General features: G+C 36.7%; 1 protein-coding gene across 1 annotated transcript; it reads left to right on the plus strand.

Moving 5' to 3' along the window:
• The first annotated feature begins 1,606 nt into the window (after window positions 1-1,606).
• On the plus strand, window positions 1,607-26,542 carry LOC121318774 (ras and EF-hand domain-containing protein-like). Its single transcript, XM_041255818.1, has 17 exons — window positions 1,607-2,258; window positions 10,039-10,185; window positions 10,556-10,646; window positions 13,458-13,553; window positions 14,286-14,363; window positions 14,461-14,576; window positions 16,526-16,594; window positions 17,391-17,475; window positions 17,865-17,947; window positions 19,496-19,730; window positions 20,270-20,398; window positions 21,414-21,561; window positions 22,095-22,176; window positions 22,780-22,894; window positions 23,187-23,306; window positions 23,721-23,797; window positions 25,273-26,542. The coding sequence occupies exons 1-17, from the start codon at window positions 1,933-1,935 to the stop codon at window positions 25,379-25,381; spliced, it is 2,106 nt and encodes a 701-aa protein (XP_041111752.1). The 5' UTR covers window positions 1,607-1,932; the 3' UTR covers window positions 25,382-26,542.
• Window positions 26,543-26,879: the final 337 nt, after the last annotated feature.

The raw sequence follows: 26,879 nt of genomic DNA on the forward strand, positions 1-26,879 counted from the left end.
TCTCTTAAATACCCTGCACCTGGCTGTAATTTGCAACTACCATCAGGTGCAGGGGATTACTCAACAATTAAACAATTACACAATTAAACCCCATAATACCCAAATGTGCATTCTCACAAGGTTTATAGCAGGGAAGGATTTTAACCCCCTCCCTGGTACCTTACAATATATATATATATATATATATATATATATATATATATATATATATATATATATATATATATATATATATATTATTTTTGTGAAATAAAATAAATAAAATATGATTTAAACATCCACTTTGCTAAATTTATTCTAAATCTCCAGAATGTAAACTCTTTTTAAGGTTTTGGCGGTTTTGTGAAAACAAGTCAAATACAGTAGGGTGATATTAAATCATGAAGAGACCGCATGCTGTTATGTGCTGTGGAATTTTGCAGACAGCAACATTGTCAAGAGAGGACATAACAGAAGCTCATCAGTCCAGTACAGTCCCCTGAATTGACCAGGTCAGTACTGGAAGAAGTGTGGTCTGATAATTATATTTGAGCATACATGCAATTTGACAAAACACAGACATTAAATTAAAATTATATTTAATGGCTATTAAAATGTTCACATGTACTGTATAATGCACACAAAGTAAGAATAGCCATGGAATTTATTCCCTCCACGGTTTAAGAATTAGAGCATTCTGTAATAGAATACATTGATTACCATGACCCCTGCATGCACATGTAAAAAGCCAAGTCTTAATAAGATCTGTGATGTTTGATAAAAATGTATTACTGTACTTGTAACTGCAAAATTAAAAACTTTTCAGTTACAAATAAGTAATGCAGTAAAGCAATTTGATGTGTTACACAGGGTTCGGGACAGGTCAGTACAGATGGTTGACAACCGCAGCTAACACTGACCCCACATATAACAGTGACCAATAGTGTGTAATGTGCAATACTAAAAAGCTGAATAGCATATAAGTGGTAAACAACAATAATAAAAAAAAAAAACCTACTACACGATCAAAATGGTGTAGGTAGGATGGAGCTCATTCATGTGATGAGCCTTCAAGGTGTTTTTCTGGAGTGATGCGTGATTAATTCCTCAGTTGTTCAGCTTCTAATTTTGTCTGTAAAGTTGCAGATGCAAATCTTTTCAGATGATTCCTCCAGGATCATCAACATCTTTTCTAATATTTAATACAGAAGAACCTGCCAATCAAACACCTTCTATTAGTCATATCTGGTGTCATGCCCATTGTGACTGAAACTTAAGGGACAGGAACAGGTAGATTTGACATATGTTGTAACAGCTAGTCAGGAATGTATGAATTTTAATAATTGATTCAGTCAAGCAAGCCTAGTTACATGCAAAGTGTTTGCAACATGTCACTTACAATAGTACAGTAGTAGTCAACTTTAAGTTGGAAAACAATGTATTTATTCTTAATAGGTTATTCTAATAAATTTAATTTGTTTAGCTCTGTCCCTGTCCCTTAATGTTTGAATAAGTATTTACCCAGCCTTGTTCACCTTTGTCAGTGTATCATGCAAAGAGAACAGAACAAGGTAGGTATCAGCAAAATATACTCCACCCCTCTGCAAGTCTAGAAAACAGTTGAACCACCCGTCTACTTCTTTACCTTTGAAAACGTGGCTAAGAATAGCATCGGTAAAGCACATCTAACCTGGGAGAATGGCCACACTGAGAACTGTCTGTATAAAGAACTGGGACAATAATTCATTTTGGGTATTTTTGTATTTCCTTTAAGTGTATTTTTTCTTTTCTTTTTTTTTTAAATATGAAACTGTGGATTTCAGACGGTGCAGTTTGAATTCTTACGTGGTATCTGCTGTCTTGTTTGTTCCTTACAAACATATAATACTCATTAAAAATAAATAAAGCAGGATCTTTTCATAAACCACATTGGAGGGACAGTTTTCTTGCTTAATGGAGGAAGAAGAGGATTTGGACAGACTGCGCTTTCTTTTTCACGCTTGTGGTGCGAATAATTCGGGGAGGATAGAAAAAGAGGAGTTCTTTTTGGTTTGCTCAGAGCTGAAGATCCAACCCGCTGAGATCGAGTCTATTTTTACCAAGCTGGACGTGGACAGGGACGGATCAATCAACTTTGAGGAGTTTGCTAACGGATTTGAAGGAGTATCAAATCTGATCGACTTGGGAAGGATGGCAAGCGATAATGTTGGAGATAACTTCAGACTGGCATGGGAGACATTTCAGCAGAGACTTGGGGAAGAGGCGAAGTTCATTCCGAGGTGAAATATACCTGATTGACATACCGTATATTTTGTATACAGTAAGGCTTTTGTGGTTATTAATTCTGCAAAGCTATTATTATTATTATTATTATTATTATTATTATTATTATTATTATTATTATTATTATTAATCGACCCACGAGGAAATGCTTTTCGTAACGTCTTTCATAATCTTTTCACAATTATAAAATAAACAGAAAGACTTTATAACAGATGATTCTGAAAGAGTTTACGTAACAACGGTATAACCAACTGCATAACCTTAAAATCTGTATCAGGGCTTACTGAACAATCAGTCAGTGGAAAGTTTTTGTTCTGATCGTCCTTTCTTAGTTAATAATTGTTTGCAAACCTGATATTGGAGTAATGTATGTATGCCTAGGAACAACCCAGACCACAAGCAGTTTTCCATTAAACAGTGAATGATTACATTCCTCGTCCTTTGTAAATCGATGCAAATCATGGCAAGTAAAGTAGATTAGAGACATAGCTTCCTTTTTAACAATAACATAGTATTTCCTAAAGGATAACTCATTTTAATTATACAGAGTTGGATTCAGTATTTTTAAAAATATGTGGACTATAATTAAGAATCTTAAACGTAATTAAGGATGTATTACTTATATGTTTTTGAAGTTAATCTATACAGTATGGTCGCCACAGACAGTAAATTTATGAATACTGGAATGTTCTCAATATAGCGAATCCATACTGCACACATTGAAAACCTAAATTTTGATCGCGCAAACCGTTGCTTCAATAAAGAGGTAGGTTGAATAGCAAAGGGAATGCAACTTTGCCTTATGAAGTGCGGTTGATTTAATTAACCAGTGATTCTATTACGCGATGAATTCATTCATAAATGTTTAAGAGCCCTATTTAGATTACTGCAGTATATAGGGGATTTTTAAATATTTCATCACACATGGGTTCTATTTCTTTGACAACTAGCTTCAGATAAAATGAATACAAAACATACTGTGTATACATAGTATAAACTTTTGTGTTTTTGAGAAGCATTTTTCAATTTTAAGTACATCACATTAAGTAGTTTAGGTCTTTTTTTTAGCTACAGAATGTAACCTTAATATTTTAAACGTTCTGTTGTAGGGGTAAAACCAGATGCAGAATGTTTTGTGAGCTCACAAATCTAAACGTTGCATTGGAAATAATTGTGCTCGGATTTAATTATGCAATTATGCATTATTTTAATAATTATAATATACTGCAGTTCTCCACTTTATATATAAACTGCATTCTATTCATACAAAATATAGTAAGTGGGAAATTTACTGAACAGTATATGTATGCACAGAGATAATAATCTTTGGACTGTAAAGATAAGCTTCAGTGTGAAAATCATTGAAGAGGTTCTACTGAACTGTTTGAATAGATGATAATCAGCTGGCAAACAGAAGGTTTCCACATGGGGGGATAACCAGAAAAGCAAATGCAGTTAATTATTACAAGAATAGCTTTTTGTGGCTCAGTATTCATTTAAAATAAATAAATAAGTAAGTAATAGAATACAATTACAAATCTTACTTTATATAACACTCTTCTTGTATCATTTAATTGTTATCAGAATGGTACATTGTTGGCTGTGGGCTGCATAGGAGGGAGACGGTTAGTAAAATATTGTATTTTGGTTACACCCTCGCTGCACAAATCCTTTCTGACTGAAACCTATTATAGGTTAAAAAAAAAAACACTGACTCTAGTAGCAGACCAGTGGAGCTGGACATGGAAACTAGGATAGAAAGTGGTTGCTGACTGAGGGCGACGATGCCGAATCATCCAGGGGCAGAGGACCCAACAACCAAAACAGGATAGAAAGATGGTCACTGACTAAGGGCAACGATGTCGACACAATGAAGGGGCAAAGGACCCAGCAACCGAAACATACGAGGGTTATGACTCGGGGAGCCGCCCCTCGGGAGGAAGACGGTCCCGGTAGACCAGGACACAAACGGAGATAGAGAGGGAGAGGTACCCAGCAACTGAGACTTCTGTAAAGGGGCGCTCATTAGACCCCCAATTGGCCGAGACTGCACGCTGCCTGGGACCTGAAATAAGGACAAGGCATAGAGGTTAATATGGGACTCGAGCATGGAGTAGCCACATCCTGAAAGTAAGGCAGAGTATAGAACAGAGCCTTGAGCGAGGTAAGATAAGTGCAGGAGCTGCGAAAGGCCAGACTGTGGCAGGGGATTCACTCTGGCTCATGTGGTGAGGACCTAGCCCTGAGGTCGGGGAAGTGAGACTCACTTGCTCCCAAAAGGGTGGACCCCCCGGCTCCTCACGAAATCTCCCACACCTTGAGATGAACAAAAGACAGGACATGCCAGCGCATAACATAAACAGAAGACCAGAAGGACAAAAACGGGACAAACAGAGGGATGGTTAGTAATTTAGTTGGATGTGACTATGTGTATACCTGCTGCTCAGTGGAGAGGAAAAACCCCCTTGAGGCTGATTAGGGGAAAACCTCTGGTGGCCCCGGCAGACAGGAAGCCCTCACTCCGGGCATACTAGCAATTTTAAAATGAGCAGCAACTATATCAGAGGAGGATGAATGAATGTAGGAATCCACCGCAGGAGGACCAGCTCCCCACATTCATGATCAGGCTATGATTGATGTTGGCCCTCGCTGAGGAGGTGGCTGTGCCTATACAGAATGATGGGGGAGGGGGGGTGGATTCGAGGAGGAAGGCCTGCTCTGGAGGCGAGGGTGGAGTCGAGGAGGCCTGCATTGGAGGCGAGGGTGGAGATCCAGTGACGAGTGATAGGAGTGAGAGGTATCAATGAACAGAGAGTATGGAGTGGGGGGGGGTGCAGGGTTTCCTGCTGGGGAGATACCTTGACATTGAAAAGAAAGGGAGGATAGGGGACTTGATACTTGATGGCTTAATGAACTGCCAACGCTGAAATTGATCCGTCTTGGAGGTATGCAGCCAAATGATGAAGTAAGCATGGAAGGCTGCCGAGAGGCAGATGATCGCCATAGGTTGATCCTTGTAGGGGGAGAAGTGACCTTTCCCATGAGTGGAAATGAGCAAATGGAGAATGTCCGTTGATATAAACAGACAGGAAGGTGAGGCAGGGTGAAAGAATCCCACGAAGGGTCAGGCAAACTGCTGAAATAGAGAGACTGGAGGGAGATGGAGAGAATCCCTAGTATGGACCATGAGAGCTAGGATCCGGTTTTGATTGAAGGAAAATGATTATTCGATTCCTGGTGCAGAAGGTTGAAAACACTGAGCAGGCTGTAGAATAGGAAGCTCTTGAAGAAGGGGCGAGGTCTGCAGACGTGTAATGTTGAGCAGATTGAAGGAGGTTACTGAGAGTAGGATTCAGTCGAATAGCAGCTGAAGAAGCTAGGGATTCTGAATGGGGGTTGTGGAAGCAGATGGGACCAGCTGATGGAACTTGGATACCGAAAGTAGAGGCAGAAGGAGAGCTGGAACTGAACGCACATATGAATTGGCTGCTGGGGACGCGCAGCGCCTTTTGCGCCCCATATTCTGGATACAAGGGCAGAGAGATGAGTGCCACCATTGTATGTGTTAGTTAATATGGGATCGATCAGCGGTTTTCTGCTATCATGTCTGCTTCAAATGGAAAAGGTGAACTCACCTTCAGAGGGTTGGGTTGGCAAATCCAGTTATTCTCCTAATATTGGAACTCCTTAACTCATAATGAAGACAGATTTCCAGTCTCATACCACATCTTTCACCATATATTAATGCAGTAACATTTGAGAGGATGAGTGGATATATGACTAGACTGCTGAGGAAGTCAGGTGCCCTGTATTTTGATTAGATGGGGATTAGCGTTAGCCTTGATTGTGGAAATGCTGCCACGATCTGCGTATTGGAGGAAAGCTGGAGCATTGGAAGCTCTGGAGAAGTACAGTTGCAGATTTAAACAGTAAACTAAAGCAACTTTTGCATGCTGCACTAGTGAGCAGATCTGAAGAGAGATGGGTGATCTGCTGTAGTGAGGAGTGATTAACAGTAGAGGGCCGGATCTGCTGAAGCAGTGATCTGTAATAGTGAACGGAGTACTGCCATCGGTCTATTATTGGTCTTTGAGTGTTAAGGCAGATTTAGGTGGAGCCAGAGATGGGGCTGCTTGGGGCAGAGATGAAAAGTGCAGAGGTCTGAGACCACTGCAGAATCTGAGAGGATGAAGAATGCGCTGCTCCGAGGCTTCTGCAAAACCTATTTATTTGGTTGGGAGCAGTTTATGAGAGTATTGACTATTGGGGGTAGGAGGACATTGACAGAAACGTTGATAATTGTAGGACATGGTTCCGCGTCTGGCTGGCGGCTCGAGTTGATGAAATGATGACTTTGAAAGTGGAATAAAGTGCCTTGATGAGCTGGTTGCTTTGGAGGAGCGGAGGTGAGGAAACACGAATCTGGGAACAGGGATAAGTCGCAGGAATGAATGCCTAACTCAGGGAAGCTAGAAGTTACTGATGGTAGATTCTGAGGATCTCAAAAAGCAGCTGAGCGCATTGCTTCATGATCAGGTTTTCGAAGAGGGAAAAAGTTGAAATTGAAGAATGTCAGTTGATATATAGGTAGGGAACAGGTTGAGGCAGGAGGGGAACTCCTGAGAATCCCTCAGAGTGACAACGGACTGCAGGAATGGATCGAAAAGTTGGAGTGTGCGAGCTTCGCAGTGATAGCAAACCAGCTTAAAGACTGTATAGAACTGTGTTATACTGCCATCTAGAGGTTATGCTTGGTATTAAACCATTGGCTTTAGTGAAGCAGGGTAGAGTATAATTGGTTACTGTGATTAAAATCCTTGTCTATGTAGAACAATAATTGCATATTCTTTTAGATTTCAATAAATATATTCAATACATGTTTTAGGAGAGAGAGTTAGTCATGCATATGAATAAGTTAACACAGTATTTAGATGTCACGATTCGGCAAGTTGAACGCGCCCTCACAGGTTGTGAAAGTGCAGCAACAGGAAACCAGAAGATTGCAGTACTGAGGCACGGAGCTCGCAGTGCCTGATGAAGCTGCCTGGTCACCATGGCAACCTACAACTCCCCACAGTCACTCAATGAGGACGTTGGATTGTTAACCATGGTTTGAGAGGCGCCGGCGGAAAAGTTGCAGTACAGCAGTGTCGTTGGAATGGCGTATGAAATTTGTCTTTTAAAACGTTGAACGTAGCTGATGGAAATCTAGGGCAGGTTCTTCTGAAGGAACGATAAATTGTGCTGACTCTGTTAGCTAGGGGAGGGGTGCTTGATTGCAAGCTAGGAGTACAGAAAGATTCAGCTGACAGAGCTTTGTGGTGGATTTAAATAGAGGAGCTATGGCAAGGCAATCACTGACGATGGGAATGTCGATATCTTGTTGAAGGAACTTTGAAAGTTTTAGCGGAGAGCCAGTCTTTCTAATAAAGACGCAGACAAGTTGAGTAATGAAGCTGCAGTTTGGATGGCGCTGTTGCTGGGCTGGAGGCTGGATGGAGCAGGAAAGACTAACGTTGGAGCTCCTGCAGCCGAATAGAGAAGCTGAATGATGAGAAAAATCACTGGAGCAGGTAATTGATAATATCTTGGGAGCTCTGCGCAGAGAAGTGACCTGCAGTGAAAGGCAACAAAGTTTAGATATTAGCGGTGAAGCATTAAATGACGGAGTCTGAGTGTTTGCTATAAAAACGAAACGCTAGACAGCGAAGGTGCAAGTGATCAGGGCTTAACGTGGGAGTGACACCACTATGACGCTGGAGCAACGTGAAATAAAGAGGATTTAATTCTATTTTTTTAGATATGTTGTGCAACAACTAGGGAGTTAATCAATCAGAGAACAGCTTCAATGTACGTGGTCATTATAATGACAAAAGAAAATATAATACTTGCTGTTGAAAAAATACCCAGAGCTATATGACAAAGGTAATCGCAATTATAAAGATACAGATTTGAAAGATAATATATAGAAGTCCATTTTGAAGGAACTGAGAAAGCCTAGTATATATGATTTATTGCCATATATGTTGAAATACCGTCAGAGAAGACAAGTAATTTCCACATCATATTGACGAATATGTACCAGTCTTGATCATAGTTTTTTCTATAGCAATTTTTAACAGATCTGGCAGTTTTCAAACCTGTCCCGTCGCCTCTGTGTTGCTTCTGGTGTGTACGGTCATGTCGCATCATGTCTGGTGTGTGGCAGCCTTTACTGTTTAATGTAGACCCCATTATGTTGTTTATTTTGCTGCTAACTCTTTACATGATCAAATTTTACATATTTAAATACACATTTATTATTTGTATTATATGAATAGCGTTATTATTTGTTTTGTCTTTATTTTACTGCATCACTGGTTGATGGTACTTGACTGGTATATGACTGTAGAAATGACAGTAACATCTTATTTACAATATAGGCAGTCCTCACACTTTCGACACAATTGGTTGCAAGTCGAAGCGTTGTAAGTCGAAGCACATATTCCCGTAGGAACAATGTTATAAATTGGGGTTATGTTCTTGACTCTTCAGCCAGATAATATAGTTTTACAAAAATGACCCGTTATATTGTACTTATGCAAATGTTTATTTAACTCGATACACTCAGCCTGGGGGATTACGTGCATATTACACAGACACCTACCTGGCTTGTTTAAAAGTAGAGACTCTGGGCTTTCCAATGACGTGTTCAGTGTGTGTATGTGGTTTACAGCTTTGGTTTCGTTTTGAGTCAGTTGCTCTTATCAGTCATTATTAACAGCAAATACATTAAAAACAAAAAAACAAAAAAACAGTTACATGCATAAAATAAGTAAATAAATAAAGCACTAGACTGAGTCAGGGCGACCACGGCAGGTACTGCAGTTCAGACACCGCGGATGCGCACATGACGCATGGCTTGGGTCTCGCCGTGTAGTAAATGCCGTATCAATGTCGTTAAGTTGAAGCAGGGTAATAATGCAAGAGAGTCGTAAGTGCCGTGCATCATGTCGAAGCGTCGTAAGTTGAGGATCGCCTGTATGTCAGTCTTCCAGGGAACAAAGCAAAATAAGTTTTGTAGGAAAAACTTTTCTATTTGCAGGTGCCTCACACAGGACGAGGCAATTCACACAAAGAGGCGGAGGGCAGGCGTGATCCCAGGACCTCTCATACTAAAGCATAGTGGCGATACCACTGTACAAAGCCCTGCAAGCCCTGCTGCTGCCTTACCCCATGCACACTACTATATATATATATATATATATATATATATATATATATATATATATATATATATATATATATATATATATATACACACACACACACAACAATTCTTGTTTATAGTATTGCTGTGAAGAGTTAGTAATGGTTGTGAGTCAGCAGCAACAACAGTTAGTAATGTGTTAAAAGTTCTTACAGTAAAACATTTTTTTAAATCATTTTGTTTTAGGATAGACAAACATTTGTACAGCATCTGGTTCAAGGCACCTGACATTTTCTAATGTTTGAGGGGTTTATCACACACATCTTTTGTTTGAATTAACTTCTGACCACCACCTTTGGAGTACCTCCAATAAGGTGCTGCCAACCTGCTGGAAGGCCCTCATCTCCTAAGGTTTCTCACTTGGACTGTAAGACTGGGCCTTTATCCAAATTACATACACAAAGCAAATATCTAACTTCTGTGCATAACTCTCTAGAGTGATGTTTAACATTAAGCCCTTATTGATACTGTTGCTATGTAGTGTTTCGTGCATTATTAGTAATGTTTTGTTATTGTTGTTGTTGTAGAACTGAACAAGTTGCTACCTTGCACCAGAACATCAACCTAACAGAACCCAGACTGGTCCATCACTATGAGCGGGTCGTCATGAACTTCATTCGAGAAATTAAGCTGCAAAACTCAGAAATGGAGAATCTGGCACTAGCTGTGAAAAGGTAAATAATAACGTGCTCCTTGAATCTTAATGCAGACACATAGTTGAGATAATGTACGGAGGGAACCTGTTTTTAATTTTTTAGGATTTTGTATTCAGAATCACTATTGATGCTGTTATTATACCATACATTATTCAAAAAGATACAGAATACTAAAATCTATGAGTATGCTAGTTTTGTGACAAATAAATATTGAAATGTCACAAGCTAGGTGGGAATAGGTTACTACACTATGCTGTGGCACAAAGGCTGAAAATGTCTTGGCTTTTAATCTGCTCTTATGTAACATGTAATTATCATGATTTAATCTACCTTTATTAATTATGAATACAAATCTGCATATAAATTGCATTTCCCTTTGAATACACAGGGCCCAGGATAAAGCAGCTATGCAGCTGAGTGAAATGGAGGAAGAAATGGACCAGCGGATACAGGCATCTGAGAACAAAATTAGACAAGAAGTAAGTACTATTAAACCGGGATACAGTCATGCCCCTTTTTAAAAAGCTCCAGAATTGTCATGTGAACCTTACCACAGCTGATGTGTTTGTTCTGGGCTATACTGGAACCCCACAGTGCTACTCAAAATCAGTGGTTTCAGCATGTGGTCCCCTACTTATTAATACACAGGGAATTAGCTTGGAGTTGAACAGTTGGCTTTTTCTGGCAGGGATACAATTGCTCACTGCTACACAGAACACATGCACACAAACTGCCTGGCTCCAAGGGCTTTGCTGCATTGAGGGTGGAGTGTCTTTAGTGTCCAGTGCAGCTGACACCCTTTTAAAAAGCTTAATAGTTTGTTAAAGATTACGTGGATTCATAGCTATTGTTTGCAAAAGCAGTTTACTGTGAGTGAAAAGCTGGGGTAGTGATACAAGCTAAAAAATAGGAGCATAAATTAATGGATTGTACCCTCATGCATGCAGTATATATATATATATATATATATATATATATATATATATATATATATATATATATAATATTAGAACCATAAACATTAGTCTTACATTATAATAAATGCAAAAGATGATTTTTTTTTTCTGCAGTTAAGCATTTGATAAAAACCAGTGCAGCAGATACTTAGTTGTTTAGGAAAACAAAAGCTTAGTGATGAGGCTAAAGAGATCCAATCCCAACCAGTGCACCCTTCTCTACAATCATTTTGTTGAGCCGATCAGAGTACTCTGGTTACCCAAGCCATTTTATAATATGCATGATCTTCTGAGTGAAATGTAGTTTTTTAAATAAATGAGCAAATGCATTCTATTGTACAACGAGTTTTGAGCAATCTGGGGTTGAATAGCTATTTTGTATGCAGCATAAATATGTTGTTTTTATTATGGAATCTGATCCACAATTATTCAAAACCCATGACAGAATTACCAGGCAAATTGCATTGTTCCAAATTATGCTTTGCTAAGCTAATGCATAACCACACAATATTTGTGTTTAACAGAATATGTTAATGTAGACACCTATAATGTTGTGCATATTGTAAGGTTTTAGAATATCTATCCTAAGTTGTTAATGTTTTTTTTTTTTTTTCCCCTGCCATATCAATGGAATGAGTTGCATAATCTTTAGAAAAGGCATGCATTCACAAATAATTCTGCAAATTTACTGACTGAAATTCAAGGTTGCTAATAATATTGATAACAGTCCCCTTTTACAATAAAATGCACCAGTTTATGATGCAACCCCATGCCCCCCCCCCCCCCCCAACCCCCCCCCCCCCAAAAAAAAAAAAAAAAAAAAAACAAGGACACACCCTCGGTGTCCTCATAGTTACAGCTGTACATAGGGTTGCAGATTGTGGATTCAAGATGGAACCATTGACATCTCCAGTCTGATGGTGAAAACAAAAAGAGATCTAGCTGCTTCATGTTGTTGCGCAAATGATAATGTAGGAATAAAAAATATTGAATGATGAATACTGAGTAATAAAGACTTACACACACCTTTATTTCCAGTATCTTCTGTTCATTTGCTTGACTCATTACTCGCCTTATCATACCAGGAGCAGCTGCTCATACAGTTAAACTGTCTAATCTCTGGAACACTAGAAAATTCCTAGGCAAATCATTTAATCAAATCTGTAGGGAATTACAGAATGCAGAAAAGGGCTGCAGACCTTTCTGACAGACATCAGTCTGAAAAAATATAGTAATTGTTATTATTGCCCATTATTTTTTAATATTGTTGCAAATAAATTATAGCGTTCCTTTTTTTTTTTTTTTGGTGAACCCTTATCTTGTGCATGACGTGAACTAAAAGTATTACTCTATATTATTTACATTTTTAATTCCAGGACTCATGTTGTTTGCCAACTATATTGAATTTCAAGTCAACCATGTAATCAATCAGGTGTCACGTTAAACATTTAAAAAGGTTCATTTTAATTATGTTCGATGTTCCCGATGTATATGTAAGCAGTAAGACAAGACAAGGTGTTGGTTGTGGTAGAATATCTGCATGTCCATGGGCGTAGTAAGGCACAAGGCTGTAGGCCAAGTGCCAAATTTGGAAGCGACAAATTTAAAACCACTTTTAAAACTATGAAATGAGCCGTGTTTGCTATTTTTTTTTTACAGTGTGAGCCATTGTGTAATAGGAATAATGCACTCCAGGTTGTGTGTTGAGCTGGGATGACATCACTTCTCTCCTTTAGTGTTTTAGACAGGCTTCACCTTGCGATCAGCAAGACATTTATCTTGTTTTAGTAACAATGTGAATGCACTTGTCTTTGTGTTATATACAATCCATGGTGAAAGAGTAAGTAACTTACCATGATTATATATATATATATATATATATATATATATATATATATATATATATATATATATATATATGGATATATTTTCAAAAATATCTGGATATATTTTTTGAGGTATATCACCCACCGCTACATATTGGACAGCTTGTTAGTTGTCCTTAAAGTAGCCGTCCGGATGTACCAGGGTTCTATTACTTAATTAGAAACCTCAGAACTTCCATCCACTAACCCACCAACCAGGAAGCTACATTCCAGGGCTGTACAACATGGTATATCGGAACTAAATATTTTAAATATTATGGACAAAGTGTGACCTAAAATGCCTGTCATAATATTTGACTTTTTGTTTCTCGGTGACAAACACCAAATTCTTTGGATTCATTTTGGTTTACTGTTTATCAGAGTGCTATGGTGGGGGGGGGGGGGGATACAATTCAAACACAGAGAGTGCTATAAAATAATTAATTAATTATTATTTTGTTTGTTTCAGGAAGCCAAAAAAGCTGAAGCTGCTCTAGGTGACCTCAAGCGTCAGTATGATTCAGAAGTTTGTGAACTGCAGGTCAAAATGAAGAAACTAAAAATGGTAATCACAGTACTCATGATCAATATGACAGAACATTAACCTTTTTTAAGTTCTACGAAATTACATTCTCTATTGTCATTTGCTCTACTGACAACAGTTTATATACCTTAAAGAACATTTTTGACTATTCTACAATATACTAAGCATGTTAGTGTTTTTGAAAATGATCTTTGTAATACATGGTTTCACAAGTTTACTGACAGGAATGAGAAAAAAACAAAGAAAAAACGATGTCCTGTATAATAATGAAATTGGACAGTAGACCATGTAGAAGAGGAGGGTACAGTAGGCACCTTGGTCTGGATTTGTTTACTCCCCCATAATCAATTTCTTGGAAAGTGCCCCCTCAAATATCTCACTCTAAAGAACATGCAATATGAAAATCAATGTTGTTTAAGAGTAAACTTATCTAAATGAAATAAAGCATGCCTTACAGTTACTTTACAGGTCAAAAAGGGCCCCTTGTATCTTAGGGGGCACAGCTCCATCGCATAGCAGATCAACCAGGATGTAATAAAACACAAGATCAAATGATTGTTTAATTGTGGTTCAAAATATAATGCAACAGTAGTTATACCTACTGAAACACTAAATTAATTTGTAATGCTTTACTGTGTGCAATGGCTCAACAGCATTACATACTGAGTTAGTTTATTCTTCTGTGAGTGACAAATCTAGTAAATCTTGAAAACAGCTATCTAATGTGACTAATTTGTGTTTTTTCTCTAACAGGTAGAAGAACAATACAAACATATCAATCTGAAGGACGAAGTAGTTGGATTAAAAAGGAAAATCAATGTATTAATGCTGGTAAGACTTTTCTTTTGTGATATTAGTTGTATAGCCTTAGGAATTAACCCCATGAAATTGTTCTTCAGATACAAAAGGCTCTGCCTCTTTATTTCAGGAAAACCAGCAACTGAAAAGAGAACTCCTTGGGTCTCAAACAAACATTGCATTCCTTCAGAGTGAGCTGGATTCTTTGAAGTGTGACTACACCAATCAGAGTATGAACCTGGAACAGTAAGAGACGCTTCAGTAATAAATACCATAGCACACTGCTAACAAAGGAGTTAGATTTGGTACCAGTACATTGTATTTCATTAAACTTTTCACTGCGATATCTCAGGAAACCAGTTTTTTTACTTAGGCATGAGCATTTGTTAGGAGGTATTAGTCTACAAGCTGTGGATATAGGATATTGTGACCTAACTTTTCATGAAAACAACTGTGTGTCCCCTGGACAGGGATATATAGGCTACTAACACCTTGATTCAGTGGCCTTGAGACCTGTGAAATACATGTGTATTAAGTATTAAGTATTAAAAAACAGCAAAAAAAAAAGTTAGACACTAGATCAGGGCTTCTCAAACTCAGTCCTGGGGACTCCCTGTGGCTGCTGGATTTCATTCCAACCGAGCTCTCAATTACTTAACTAGACCCTTAATTGAACTAATAATTTGCTTAATTAGACCTTTTTACTTGTTTTCAGCTCTTAAACAGTTGCAGTTCAAGTTACTTATAAAATGTTATAGCTAACTTGAAATATGCAACTGTTCAAGAGCTGGAAAAGGTCTAATTAAGCAAATTAACTAATTGAGAGCTTGGTTGGAATGAAAACAAGCAGCCACAGGGGGTCCCCAGGACCAAGTTTGAGAAGCCCTGTACTAGATTATTTGTTTATTGTTGTCTTTAATTAGTTCTCCCATTGTTTAACATTTTATAACATTACTGTGACTTGAAATAACTTCTGTATATAGTAAGAGAAAATAGCAGCAAGAATGTTGTTTTATATTGAGCACATAAAAGTACAATGTACATGTGGTATTGAATAATATATTTATTATAAAGTCAATTTTAAGATACACACAATTTAACACCAGGTGTCCTTTAACATTAACATAAGAACCTAAGAAAAGTCTGAGAATGAGAAAAGGCCATTCAGCGTTGTTAGCCCAACATTTTCCTTTACTGAGGGGAACTCATATAAAAGCACAGAATCTCGGCTTTTTTTTAAATGTCCCCAGTGTTTCACCTGGTAGTATATTCCATGCATGTACACCATTTTGTGTGAAAAGTGTTTCCTAAAGAGAAAGTACAGGAAACTGCTTCAAATTAATTGCATGTTTATATTTCCCTTAATATGGTCTGGTGTTTGCAAATGGTGTTTCTTGATTCTGTTGCTCCAATATTGAAATATTGTTTCTCTAAAGCTTCCTTCACCTAGATTTGAGCCTGTCTTGAGAATCCTAGATGCTGGGATTAACATCCTTCCCCATACAGTTCAAATCATGTGACACCTGCTGTCTCTATTTATGGTATATAGTTTACATATTTGTAAGTGGGGCTTGCGCTGTTCAAAAAGCAAGACTGTTAATACAGATACAATACAATAAGCAAAAGTTAAAACAAACCAAAAGTTTGGTAAAGACAGATTTAGAAAAAATGAATAAAGCTCAATATGTGAGTAACAGAACCCAGAACCACTCACATGACAAACACCACAAAACAGTAAGGGGAATGTAAAAAAACCATCGCAATGGCATCTGAAGCTACTTATACTTTAACTGAGTCATCAGCATTTTACTCTAACCACTGAACTACTTGTGTTGGAATTTGAATTGCAGTATTTATGTTTGGTTTAAGTCAGTTTAATTCATTCGCGTGGAATCAAATCGGGTGCTACGCAAATATCATTTACAGTCCCAAATGTTTTCAAAGCCTTTTTGTTTTGACGAGACACAAGGAAAAGGGTTTAAAAATCAAGTTTGGACTCAGAAGTCTTTATAATGACACCGGATATCCTGAAAGTAAGACTGCTGTTAATTTCCATGGAGTACTGCTTACAGCACTGGGGTTTAATCTCTATGGCAACTGGTAACGACAGCTGAAAGGCTCACCATTTCCGTTGTAGTATAGCTAAATTGTATTTATGCTCCAATGAACAAAACCTGACTTTTTTTGTTTTTCAGGGATAAAGCAATGATAAAAGAGTATACAGATGAAAGAGATAATCTTGCCCGACAAATAGGGATACTTCAGTAAGCTTCCTTCAATCTTTCTATTGATAAATCCCTGTTTTCTGCTAGTTTGTACTTAAAAACGCTTGTTTTTTTGTACATACTTAGAGATGTCTGTTTTAATGACCAAGTTAGACGGCTGGTAATTTTTTGTACTGCTTACCAAGCAATGCTGTTTGTTCTCATCGCTGTACTGAGTTTATTTAAAACTAATAGATTCCTCATTAAGTTATCTGTTAGTTTATAGAATTCTGTACAGTACTACACCACTACACTGGAAACACAGGGTTCATAGCACAATGTAGTTAGATGTACCTGTTTTTGAAGTGCATCCTGTTTTCTTAATTGCTACATCCTACCTTATTGCATTAGTCAAACACACAGGCTCACCAGGAAACTACGCACAGGTCACAGACTTATAACCTTGCAGCTTTCTGGCATGCCAGCGATCCTGATGTTTTACATTACCTTGTTGCTTTATTAGTGGTCTTATTTACAAAGCTTTAACTTGAGAGTTATGTAAACAGTATCTTCTCAGTCTTTTTTTTTATTAATTAAATATATTTGAATATTCATGAAACAGTTCTAGACTGTTGTTAAAGACAGTTAAATGGGTATTTAATTAAAACATTTTTTTTTATTTAACTCATGAGTTAAAGCTTTGTTTGTTTATTTCTATTTGTTTTATTTACTTTTTAGACATATTTTGAGTTTAACAAATTCTAGACAAAGAAAACATGTTCAGAGCCTAGCAAAGAAAATTCCATTGTGTTTGAATAAATCCTCAATGACTTCCCATTCCTTTATTCTTTAAAAGGTCAGCTAACAGGAAACTCCATGACAGCAATGATGGCCTAAGAAATACACTGGAAAATAGTTTAAGCAAATACAATAAATCTCTGGTAAGAATCGCAGCTTAATATGCATCGTGTAATGACACTTCATGTCAGTGCCGTCATTTTTAATATCCAATACGTGGTTGCATGTATTTTTATACTTTGTACATGGTTTTTAATTAGAAATTTGTCTTTGAACTATATATTGTTACTTTTGTTATTGGAAGCACTGTTAGAAAATTAAAATTGAGTTATTAGCAGGGTGTATGTTAATGAATATAAACCATAATGGCCCTTCTAAATTGCTCTGGCAAAATCACCTAGAAGAAAGTTTTAGTGTCTTGTCGTTCTGTCTCCAACTCTTAAAGAATGAAAAACAATGCTTAAAAACATGAAAAAGTTAACAAAGCATGAGGCAAATTCATTAATTTTTACAAAAATGTTTTATGTTCTAGCGTATTCATAACACCTCCCCAGGAAATACGATTTCTCATTCGAGTCCGAAATGTAGTGGTCGTCAATCTCCATTTTATGATCGGTAAGACATGTTTGTTTTTTATCTAAGGGGTTAGTTTGCCATCAACATTAAAAACATTAGAATTTTATCCACGGGTAAAAAGCATATATATATATATATATATATATATATATATATATATATATATATATATATATATACACACACACACACACACACACACACACACACACACACACACACCACTGCCAAAAATGAGTGGCATTTCACCTATTTCCTTTAATATATTTGGGGATGAAAATCCACATAACTGGTACAACACCAACTTTCTGAGTGAAGACAGCAGTCCATCTGAAAAAAAAAAAAAAATAAAATAAGTACACAAGCAAGAACAGACACAACAGTTGATGAGGAACAGCTAAATGAAATAGAAGAAAACAAAGATTGAAAAAAATAAATAAATAAATAAAAAATAAAAATACAGGATGGGCTGGTTAATGTACTTAAAGAAAAAAAAAATATGGACATTCATTTTATGGAAATAAATCCAAAAAAATTTTATCATAAGGGGATTTTAAGCCAGTGCAAGAAGTAAGGACCAGTATTCAGTCTCCAGTTTTATAACGCTGAGTTGGACTAAACACATATTTTAACAGTAGAAGTTTTAACATCTCTGCTGACAGCGAGTTTAAAACCAGCAGTAATGTATTCATGTCAGTCAGGAAAACTCTTAGAAAAGCAGGTAACGACAAGGCCAGACACGACCCCCCGAATTACTGGCCTGGATTTTAAACATCTGCGGGAAACTGAGGTAATGTCCCCCTAACACCACAGTCGGGGTGGTGCATCAAGTCTGGTTCTATCGTCAACCTAATCTGGCACGACTTGGATGCGAAGGTGTCTGACAAATAACAAAAACATATTTTGAGATCTAAAAAAATGAAAACATACTAGAATATGTGTAAACTTTATGGTAAATGCTTGTATATAGCGAGTTAACAAACTCACTTCAAGATCTGGCTTCAGTCTCTCTTGATCAGCTGCTCTCCTGACTTCCTTAGTGTAATTTGAAACTCCGCCCATCATCCAGTTGTACTCAGCCCTCTGGTTTCTAGTCAGATGGCACTTTCGAAATTCACAATAAACGAACATGTGCAATTTATTTTTAATACGCCAGCAATGAATTTAATTAAATTAAATTTGAGCCTTTATTACACTGCGGATATATACACTGTAAAAGTTTCTGGTTTTGTCTTAATTTAAATTTGTTTTAATTATTGGTTATTATTTTTCTTCCCACAAATGACATGTAGCCGTGTTATAAGCGGTATAAGCTGTGAGGTTCCGATGATATATACCACTTCTGGGGTGGTTAAAGGCCACCCCAGCATGGTCTATATCATGGAAACTGCACGGCCCGTCGTGGTTTATACCTTACATATATATTGCTTTGTGCTTTTCAATCTAGAATTTAGAAAAAAAATATTTAAAAACATTTAAAGTGGTTAAAACATTTGCACAACTCTTATTCATACAATGTGATCTGAAACGTACATGTCACCAGATAATTTCTTCCATTCTTATTCATAGTTCATCTAACCTCTCCAGGTCCTCTCACTCTTCCTACATGGATGAGGACTGTGATATGCTGGCAATGTGTGACCCGATGCGTAGTGCAAGCTGTGAGGTGGAGAGCCTAGCAGAGAGCTGCTTTGACAGTGGCCTGTCAACCCTCCGAGACTCCAACGACTGCGACTCTGAGGTGGAGTTCAGGCTTCAAAAGAACTTCCGAAGGTCACACGAGACGCCAGAGAACTTCGGGGGAGATGCTTCTGATACAGATGTACGCTGTGCTCCCTTTCATGTATGACCTTTACTCCATGGAAAACCTATTTATGTACAAAGCAAACTGACCTTTCACATGGAGGCCAACTGCTGCTTTCAGATCAGCCCATATTATGTTGCTGTATTTTATAGCTTCTGCCGAAATTGCAGTAAGACTAGTTATAATTTGTCTAGTGGTCGAACATGTCTACACTACTAACCTGTTTCTTTAGTTTTGTATGTGTAGAGGTTGGGACTGGACGTCTTGTGGCAGCCTACATTTATAGTCATCTTGCGTCCTAATGTGTGTGTGTGCGTGTGTGTATATATATATAGAGAGAATCATTTTGAAGGCATTTTTTAAATATATATTTTTTTTTTCTGTTACATAAATGATTACTTACTAAAGTTTGTCTGCAGTTAAAAATAATTCCACATGAACTAGCATGTACATTTCTAGAGAATATTAAACTCATGCATATATGTGTCCATTTACGATGACAGATTTGTTTGTGTTGAAACTTAAATGAACCTAAAATTCCTAATGTTTGTTTGTAGGTGCCGGAGATCCATGATGAAGTGGCTTACAGTTCAGTACTAGACTGGAAACCACTAACCCCAGTCAACAGGAGAAATTCTTCAGCTTCCGTCTCAACACGGAAGTGCATCTCCGCCATATCTCCACAAGTACTATACCTCACCTGTTGAATTTGAGATGCTAACTGAGGGACTAACATTTGGGGACTTTATATACAAACTGTTGGGACATGAATCTGTGTCATATTGATTGTTATTGAAACAGAAACTTCTATACAAAGCATAATTTCAATACTGGATTTTAACTTGATATTCATTACAATAATCCATCTGTTACATTTTTGTGCTGCACAGAGGTCAGCAGTATTTGCATTGTGAGTTTCTGTGAAAGGCTAACCTGAAAATATTATCCTAGCTCAGAAGTAGTTAAGTGACTCCAGAATATTCATATTATATTAATCATTAACCAAAAAGTATGTGTTATCCACTCGGGCTTACAGGCCAGCCTCGAAAGACTCATCAGACTTATGTTTACACACCTCTTTAACAAACAAGCTCATTGTATTGTTGGCATGCAAGGGAACTTGGGGAATGTTTTAGACATACTTTAACTACAGAAAATAAGTTTAGATGTTAACAAGTACTTTTGGGTAAGGAATAACCATTTTCTGAAATGCAGTAGTGCCATGCTTATAAAATGACCTCCCTTTTCAAAGTGTGGAAGTTTGAAACATCTTGAAGCTCTGGGAAAAAATTTGATTTTCAATCTTTGGGCCTAAAAAGAGTAATAGATTAACCTTCCCCAGTACTGAGGTACAGTGAGTCCTGTTTAGGGGGTTGCTGTTCAATGGAAATATCGGATTGATGCACTGAAGCATTTGATTATCAAAAAATAAATGAAAGCTGTTTTGTAAAAAAAAACAAAAAAAAAAAACACTGCGTGACTGTCCAACACCACACATAGATAAAACAGATAAAGTTCCTGGTTTAGACTTAACAATGACACACATTCATAGCTTACATCATTTTTTTTTCATGGAAGCTACTGAAGAATGTAGTGGTAAACTGGAAACAGTTTACCATCAATAACTGTTGTTGTTGTTTTTACTGTGTTTTGTTTGTTTGTTTTTCCCATTCTATTAGTATTTTCTTTTCTTTTCTTTAGGCAGACAATAGAGATAGCAATTTCAAATACCCTCATTCTGAGAAAGCCTACAAGGTGGTCTTAGCTGGAGATGCAGCCGTGGGCAAGTCCAGCTTCCTGCTGAGGCTTTGTAAAAATGAGTTTCGTGGAAACACTAGTGCCACACTAGGTAGGTTTGCTGTTTAGACAAACCTGTTGCTGACCAATAATAACGTATATATTATAATCATGTAAACATTGGTGGATCTAAATACAGCCACCCTTGAACTATATTTAACCTGCAGATTTTTTTCCCCCAGGGCTAATTTTATGGACAAAACTTATTAACATTACTTAAAAAGACCTTAAAAAAACTGGTTTAAACTTTAGGCCAGGGGTATAAAACATATATGACTGTTTAGATTATTAAAATTGACCCCAGGGTATCAAATGTTGTTTTGTTTTTTCCCCATCAATTATAGATTAAAATAAATATGTAGGACGACTTTATTGTTCAAACAGTGTCATCAACCATCTGTGTAATGTAACCTCAGTACCAACAAAACTGACTGAAATCAGTTTATATTTTGTATATATGTGACACATGTTTATCATATTGATAGCTCAGTAAGTTGTACAAATATTAATTTGTGTTCAAAACAGAAATTAAAAATAAATACATATATTCCATTAGTAAGTCACACATGTGGTTCTTTCTTCTAGGTGTTGACTTTCAAATGAAGACACTGGTTGTTGATGGGGAACCTACAGTTTTACAGCTGTGGGATACTGCAGGACAGGAAAGGTACAGTTACAAGTTTCTTTTTTTCCAGTTTTAATAAGACCTTCTATACCATTGCAAAACCTTACATTAGTTTATCCAAACTTGGCTTGATAAACCACTACTGTGATGATATTTAAACATTGAACTTATTAAAAAAAGAAAAAAATTACATTCCCTAATTCATCTATATCCCTAAAAACATGCAGAGTTTGTGATCTGCTTGCATTTACTACAAGTTTTGCTTCTTCAACAACAAGAAGCACACAAGCAAGGGCAGTTATTGACTGCTTCTTTTTCCTAATCAATCAACAGATAGTAAACTTTTGTTTTGCATTAGGTGTCTGAGGTTCTAGATCTGTAGAGAAATTCCAACAATTGGAAAACGTGTGGGGATACCAATGCTTTGTCATACTTTTTGTTATGTAACATATATCGAGTCATAATAGTTGCTCAAGTTATTATTCTAACTTGTCAAGAATATTGGCTGTGACGCAATACTGCTGCAATTGTTTTAAATGTGCCTGTGTCCCATTATTTCTGCCTCAAAACAGGGCCAGGGCAATATATTTATTTTATAATACAGTTTTGAGAGTCTGTATTCTAAGAATAGTGTTTATATTTCAGATTTCGAAGTATTGCAAAATCCTATTTCAGACGAGCGGATGGAGTTTTATTACTGTATGATGTAACCTGTGAAAAAAGTTTCCTGAACATACGAGAATGGGTGGACATGATTGAGGTGGGTTACGTGCACTGAAATGATCATTGTACAAATGTTTAATGTCATTCTCTCAGTCAGCCCTTCAAAACTACTTAAAATCATTACATTATTTTACTCACTTGAGTCTTAAAAAACACTTTAGAGATGCATCATTAATCATTAATGTGGAGAAGAACATAAATAGGTGTTTACTACAAGTACATTTCAAAAGGAAGCCAAACATTGGAATAATGTTATTAGTTTATTAACTGCTTTTGTTGCATCATTCCTGAACATTAAAATATCTCTTTTGTGTGCCTTAATCTATTAGGACATATCCCAAGGTGAGATCCCCATCATGTTAGTGGGAAACAAGGTGGATCTGCGTAAGCAAGCCATAGAGGAAGGAATAAAGTGTATCCCAACCAGCTGTGGAGAAAAGCTTGCAATGGTAAGCAATGGCAGCATATCATTTACCAGATATTATTTTGCACTCTGGTCAACTCTGAGGGTTTGGGGGAATTATATGCTATACTGAACCAAGCTTCCTTGATTTTTCACTATCTTACATGAACATCAAAAGATAGGGCCATTATACAGTAATGTACTGTAGTACATGTACAATTTACTGTTAACAAATGAGATACCTGTGCAATACCCTATATTTCCTGTAAGGTTTGGGACATTCTTTATTCTAAAAAACTAAAACAAAAGAACTGAATTCCTTCTGGGGGTACCATAGAAATGAGTTAAAAAAAGGCTGGTGTGAAATTAAACAGCCATCTGTATTAAGCACCCTGTGCCTTTTGAGAACAGTTATTTATTTATAAAATTGCCATACTGTTGTCCTATTGTTTCTTTTTAGGCCTACAATGCCTTGTTTTGTGAAACCAGTGCTAAAGACGGTTCAAACGTTATTGAAGCCGTGCTTCACCTTGCTCGGTAAGTGTCATACTGAGAACTGATCAAGAGCAAATATATCCAAATCAGCCCCCTACAGTGGTGAAACTAACATACTATTTACCTATTGTTTGCATAACTTGTTATTCAGGTTAGGTTACAGTGTCTAGTTGCATCTCAGGTGGGGGAAATAGATTAAAACAAAAACGAAACATTCAGGGGTAGATGTACTAAGATGGGCGAGTCGCAGCGCAAACATACCACAATTTGCATTGTCGTTTCGACAATATACATTTTGTCGTATGTACTAAGACAAAATATGTTATTAAAAAGAGCCGCAATATACTAATTTAAATATTTGTTGCGTCTTCATAGTGAGATCTCTAGCGTTGCGAGAATTGTGCAACATTTTTCAATAAATAGTGGGAATTGAGTTGTGGTTTGCAGAAGGATAATGTCTGCAAGGAGCAAAATAACACTGTTTTTGTTGAATGTAAATGGCATGTGTACAATGCATTCTGTTCTGTTTTCATTTTACTTATTAAAATACTGTTATATATTAAAAAAGGCAGTTTAATCCCATCAGATTCTATAGTGGTGCCCCCACCTTTTCATAATCATACAGTAGCCCCCCGCTAAACCGATGCATCTCTTCTCATCCTACAAATCACATGTTCTTGCTGAAGGCAATGTCTCCTTTCATACTGCGTTTTAAAGGTTTGCTAATTGTGATTATTTAAAACATGCTTTCAAAAGTTCTTAACAAATTGATGCAATTGTAGGTGTTGCAATTGCCAGCCGCTGTAATACATGTCAATATAATATTTGAGAACCGTGATTTGGACTATCTCCACTACCTATTTGCAAATTTATGCAGGAACGCCCATAAATATATATTCATCTCAGGCTGAACCGCAAAGAAAAACTGTTGCCGCAAAGCATTCCCTAAAAAGTCACTAACAGCGTTGCTCATGTTTAGTACATTTCACCCCAGACTTCCGACTGGTTTGTAACTGGTTTGCGACTATTGAGGCAGCCACAACACTTTAGTACATCTACCTTACAGTATGTAAATAAAAACTGTTAATCACAATCATAATTTAATTATCAGTACTGCATTTGTTCTAAATAGAATGTAATCTTTTCTGTGTAAGCGTTTCGACTAGAGTACATTGCTATTCATTTTTAACTATAATACACCAATTCAAAATAGATATAAATATTTTAAGAAACTACTGTATACTGTTAGTCATAAGTGTCTACACAGGACTGTCAGACGTGATAGAGTGGAAATATGAAAATTTGATTTTGTATAGTACAGTTATAGACAAAGAGGGGATTGCCATATTTTAATGGGATCCTTCCATTCATTACCATCTGCAGTAACAAGTTTGCACATTTAACTAAGATGACAATGCTTTGACAAGCTTTTCATTTGCCTTTCCACGCATATTTGCCACTGATAACGTTTTGAAAAATGCAGTTCTTAATTAGATTTTTCTCTTTTTTTTCTACAGCAATGTGAAAAAGCAGCGTACCAATAAAGACGATTTAGAATCAGTTACCAACTTATCAGGGGTGAACAGTAAGAAACCAACAAACATGAAGACATGTTGCACAGTCTAAAAAAAAATGAAATCAGGATTGCAGTTGGAAGAAGCTTTTTAAAAATATAATGACTAAAGGACTACTTTTTACCAGAGGGACTCATGTGAAAGCTAAATTAACCATCTCATTTGTATCCCAAAATGATCATGTTACCAGCTTATTGGAAGTACGTGCAATGATGGTATTAGTGTAGGTTGTTCGGCCTAATGCATTTGCCAGTTACAAAAATGATAAAGTTATAAAGCAACATAAGTAGAGTTATTAAATGCCAAATCTGACATGAAAGCAACAGGTTTTTCATACCCTAATATTCTGCAAGATTTCAAGCATGATGTAAGTTTGTACAAAGTGTTGTCTGGCTATGCCATTAGACTAGCTATGTCAGTAGTGCAGTGTGCTTCCCACTAGGTTGAGAGTATGTATTGAATGTTCTGTCTTTGAAGTTGGCTTGTGCCTTTAAAGGTTAAGGGCACCCTTATTAGAGGACTAGAGTTGGATGTTTGTTCCCTTAGTGCTTTTCACTGTAAATGCAGCAGAAACAGTCCCACCTTAGACCCATCCCATTTTGTTGAACAAAGGTTTATTGTGGGAGTTGAACCACTCACTTATAATAACTATATTTGTATAGGGTTAGATAAGCAACACTTTGTGGGTCCTGTAATTTAATTAAATAAACAACAATACATTGTAAATGTTAAGTCAGCTTAAACATAAAACTTTCTAACATTATAACTTTAAATAATAAGTAATAAGCCTATTTAGTTCTCACTACCGCTGTTTCTTTTAGTATACAGTATCATTGCCCTCCATCTTGGACATATAACTCAAAACCTCTCAACGCTGACATTTCAGTTAAACACTGGAGTTCTTGTTCAGTAAAATAAATGGAAATAAGCAGACAGGGAATCTTCCAATCATAAATAAGAGATAAGACAACTCTAAAAGGTGAACATTGTTTTTTTTTCAAACAGTTTCAGTGGAGTAGGGATGTTTAGTCAGAGTCCATCTAGGAGTTGCTCGGATATGGTAACTTTGAATTGAATGAGTAGAAAAGATACAGAACATTGTATGTGTTTGCTGCAGATCAAAAGGTAGTTCCTTTGCCTTTTGCACCCTCTTGTGGAGGATAGATAAAGACAGTTGGTCTTAATAAAAACAATCTATAACATATGAGCTATTTAAAGAATCTCTCTCTCTATCTCTCTCTCTCTCTCTCTATATATATATATATATATATATATATATATATATATATATATATATATATATAATATATGTGGCTGGTCACCGACCACCAGTTTTTTTTACAACTCCGTCTTTTTTCCGTGTCCCCTTAAGGGGAATTAGTATGACTTTTTATTTATTATTATTATTATTATTATTATTATTATTATTATTATTATTATTATTATTATTAATTATTTATTTGGTAGACGCCTTTATCAAAGGTGACTTATAAGTGTTACAGTGCAGTACAGGGTTACAATGCAAGATTCATATTTAAATACACGACAGT

Source organism: Polyodon spathula, chromosome 1 (assembly GCF_017654505.1).
Source record: "Polyodon spathula isolate WHYD16114869_AA chromosome 1, ASM1765450v1, whole genome shotgun sequence".
Lineage (NCBI taxonomy): Eukaryota > Metazoa > Chordata > Actinopteri > Acipenseriformes > Polyodontidae > Polyodon > Polyodon spathula.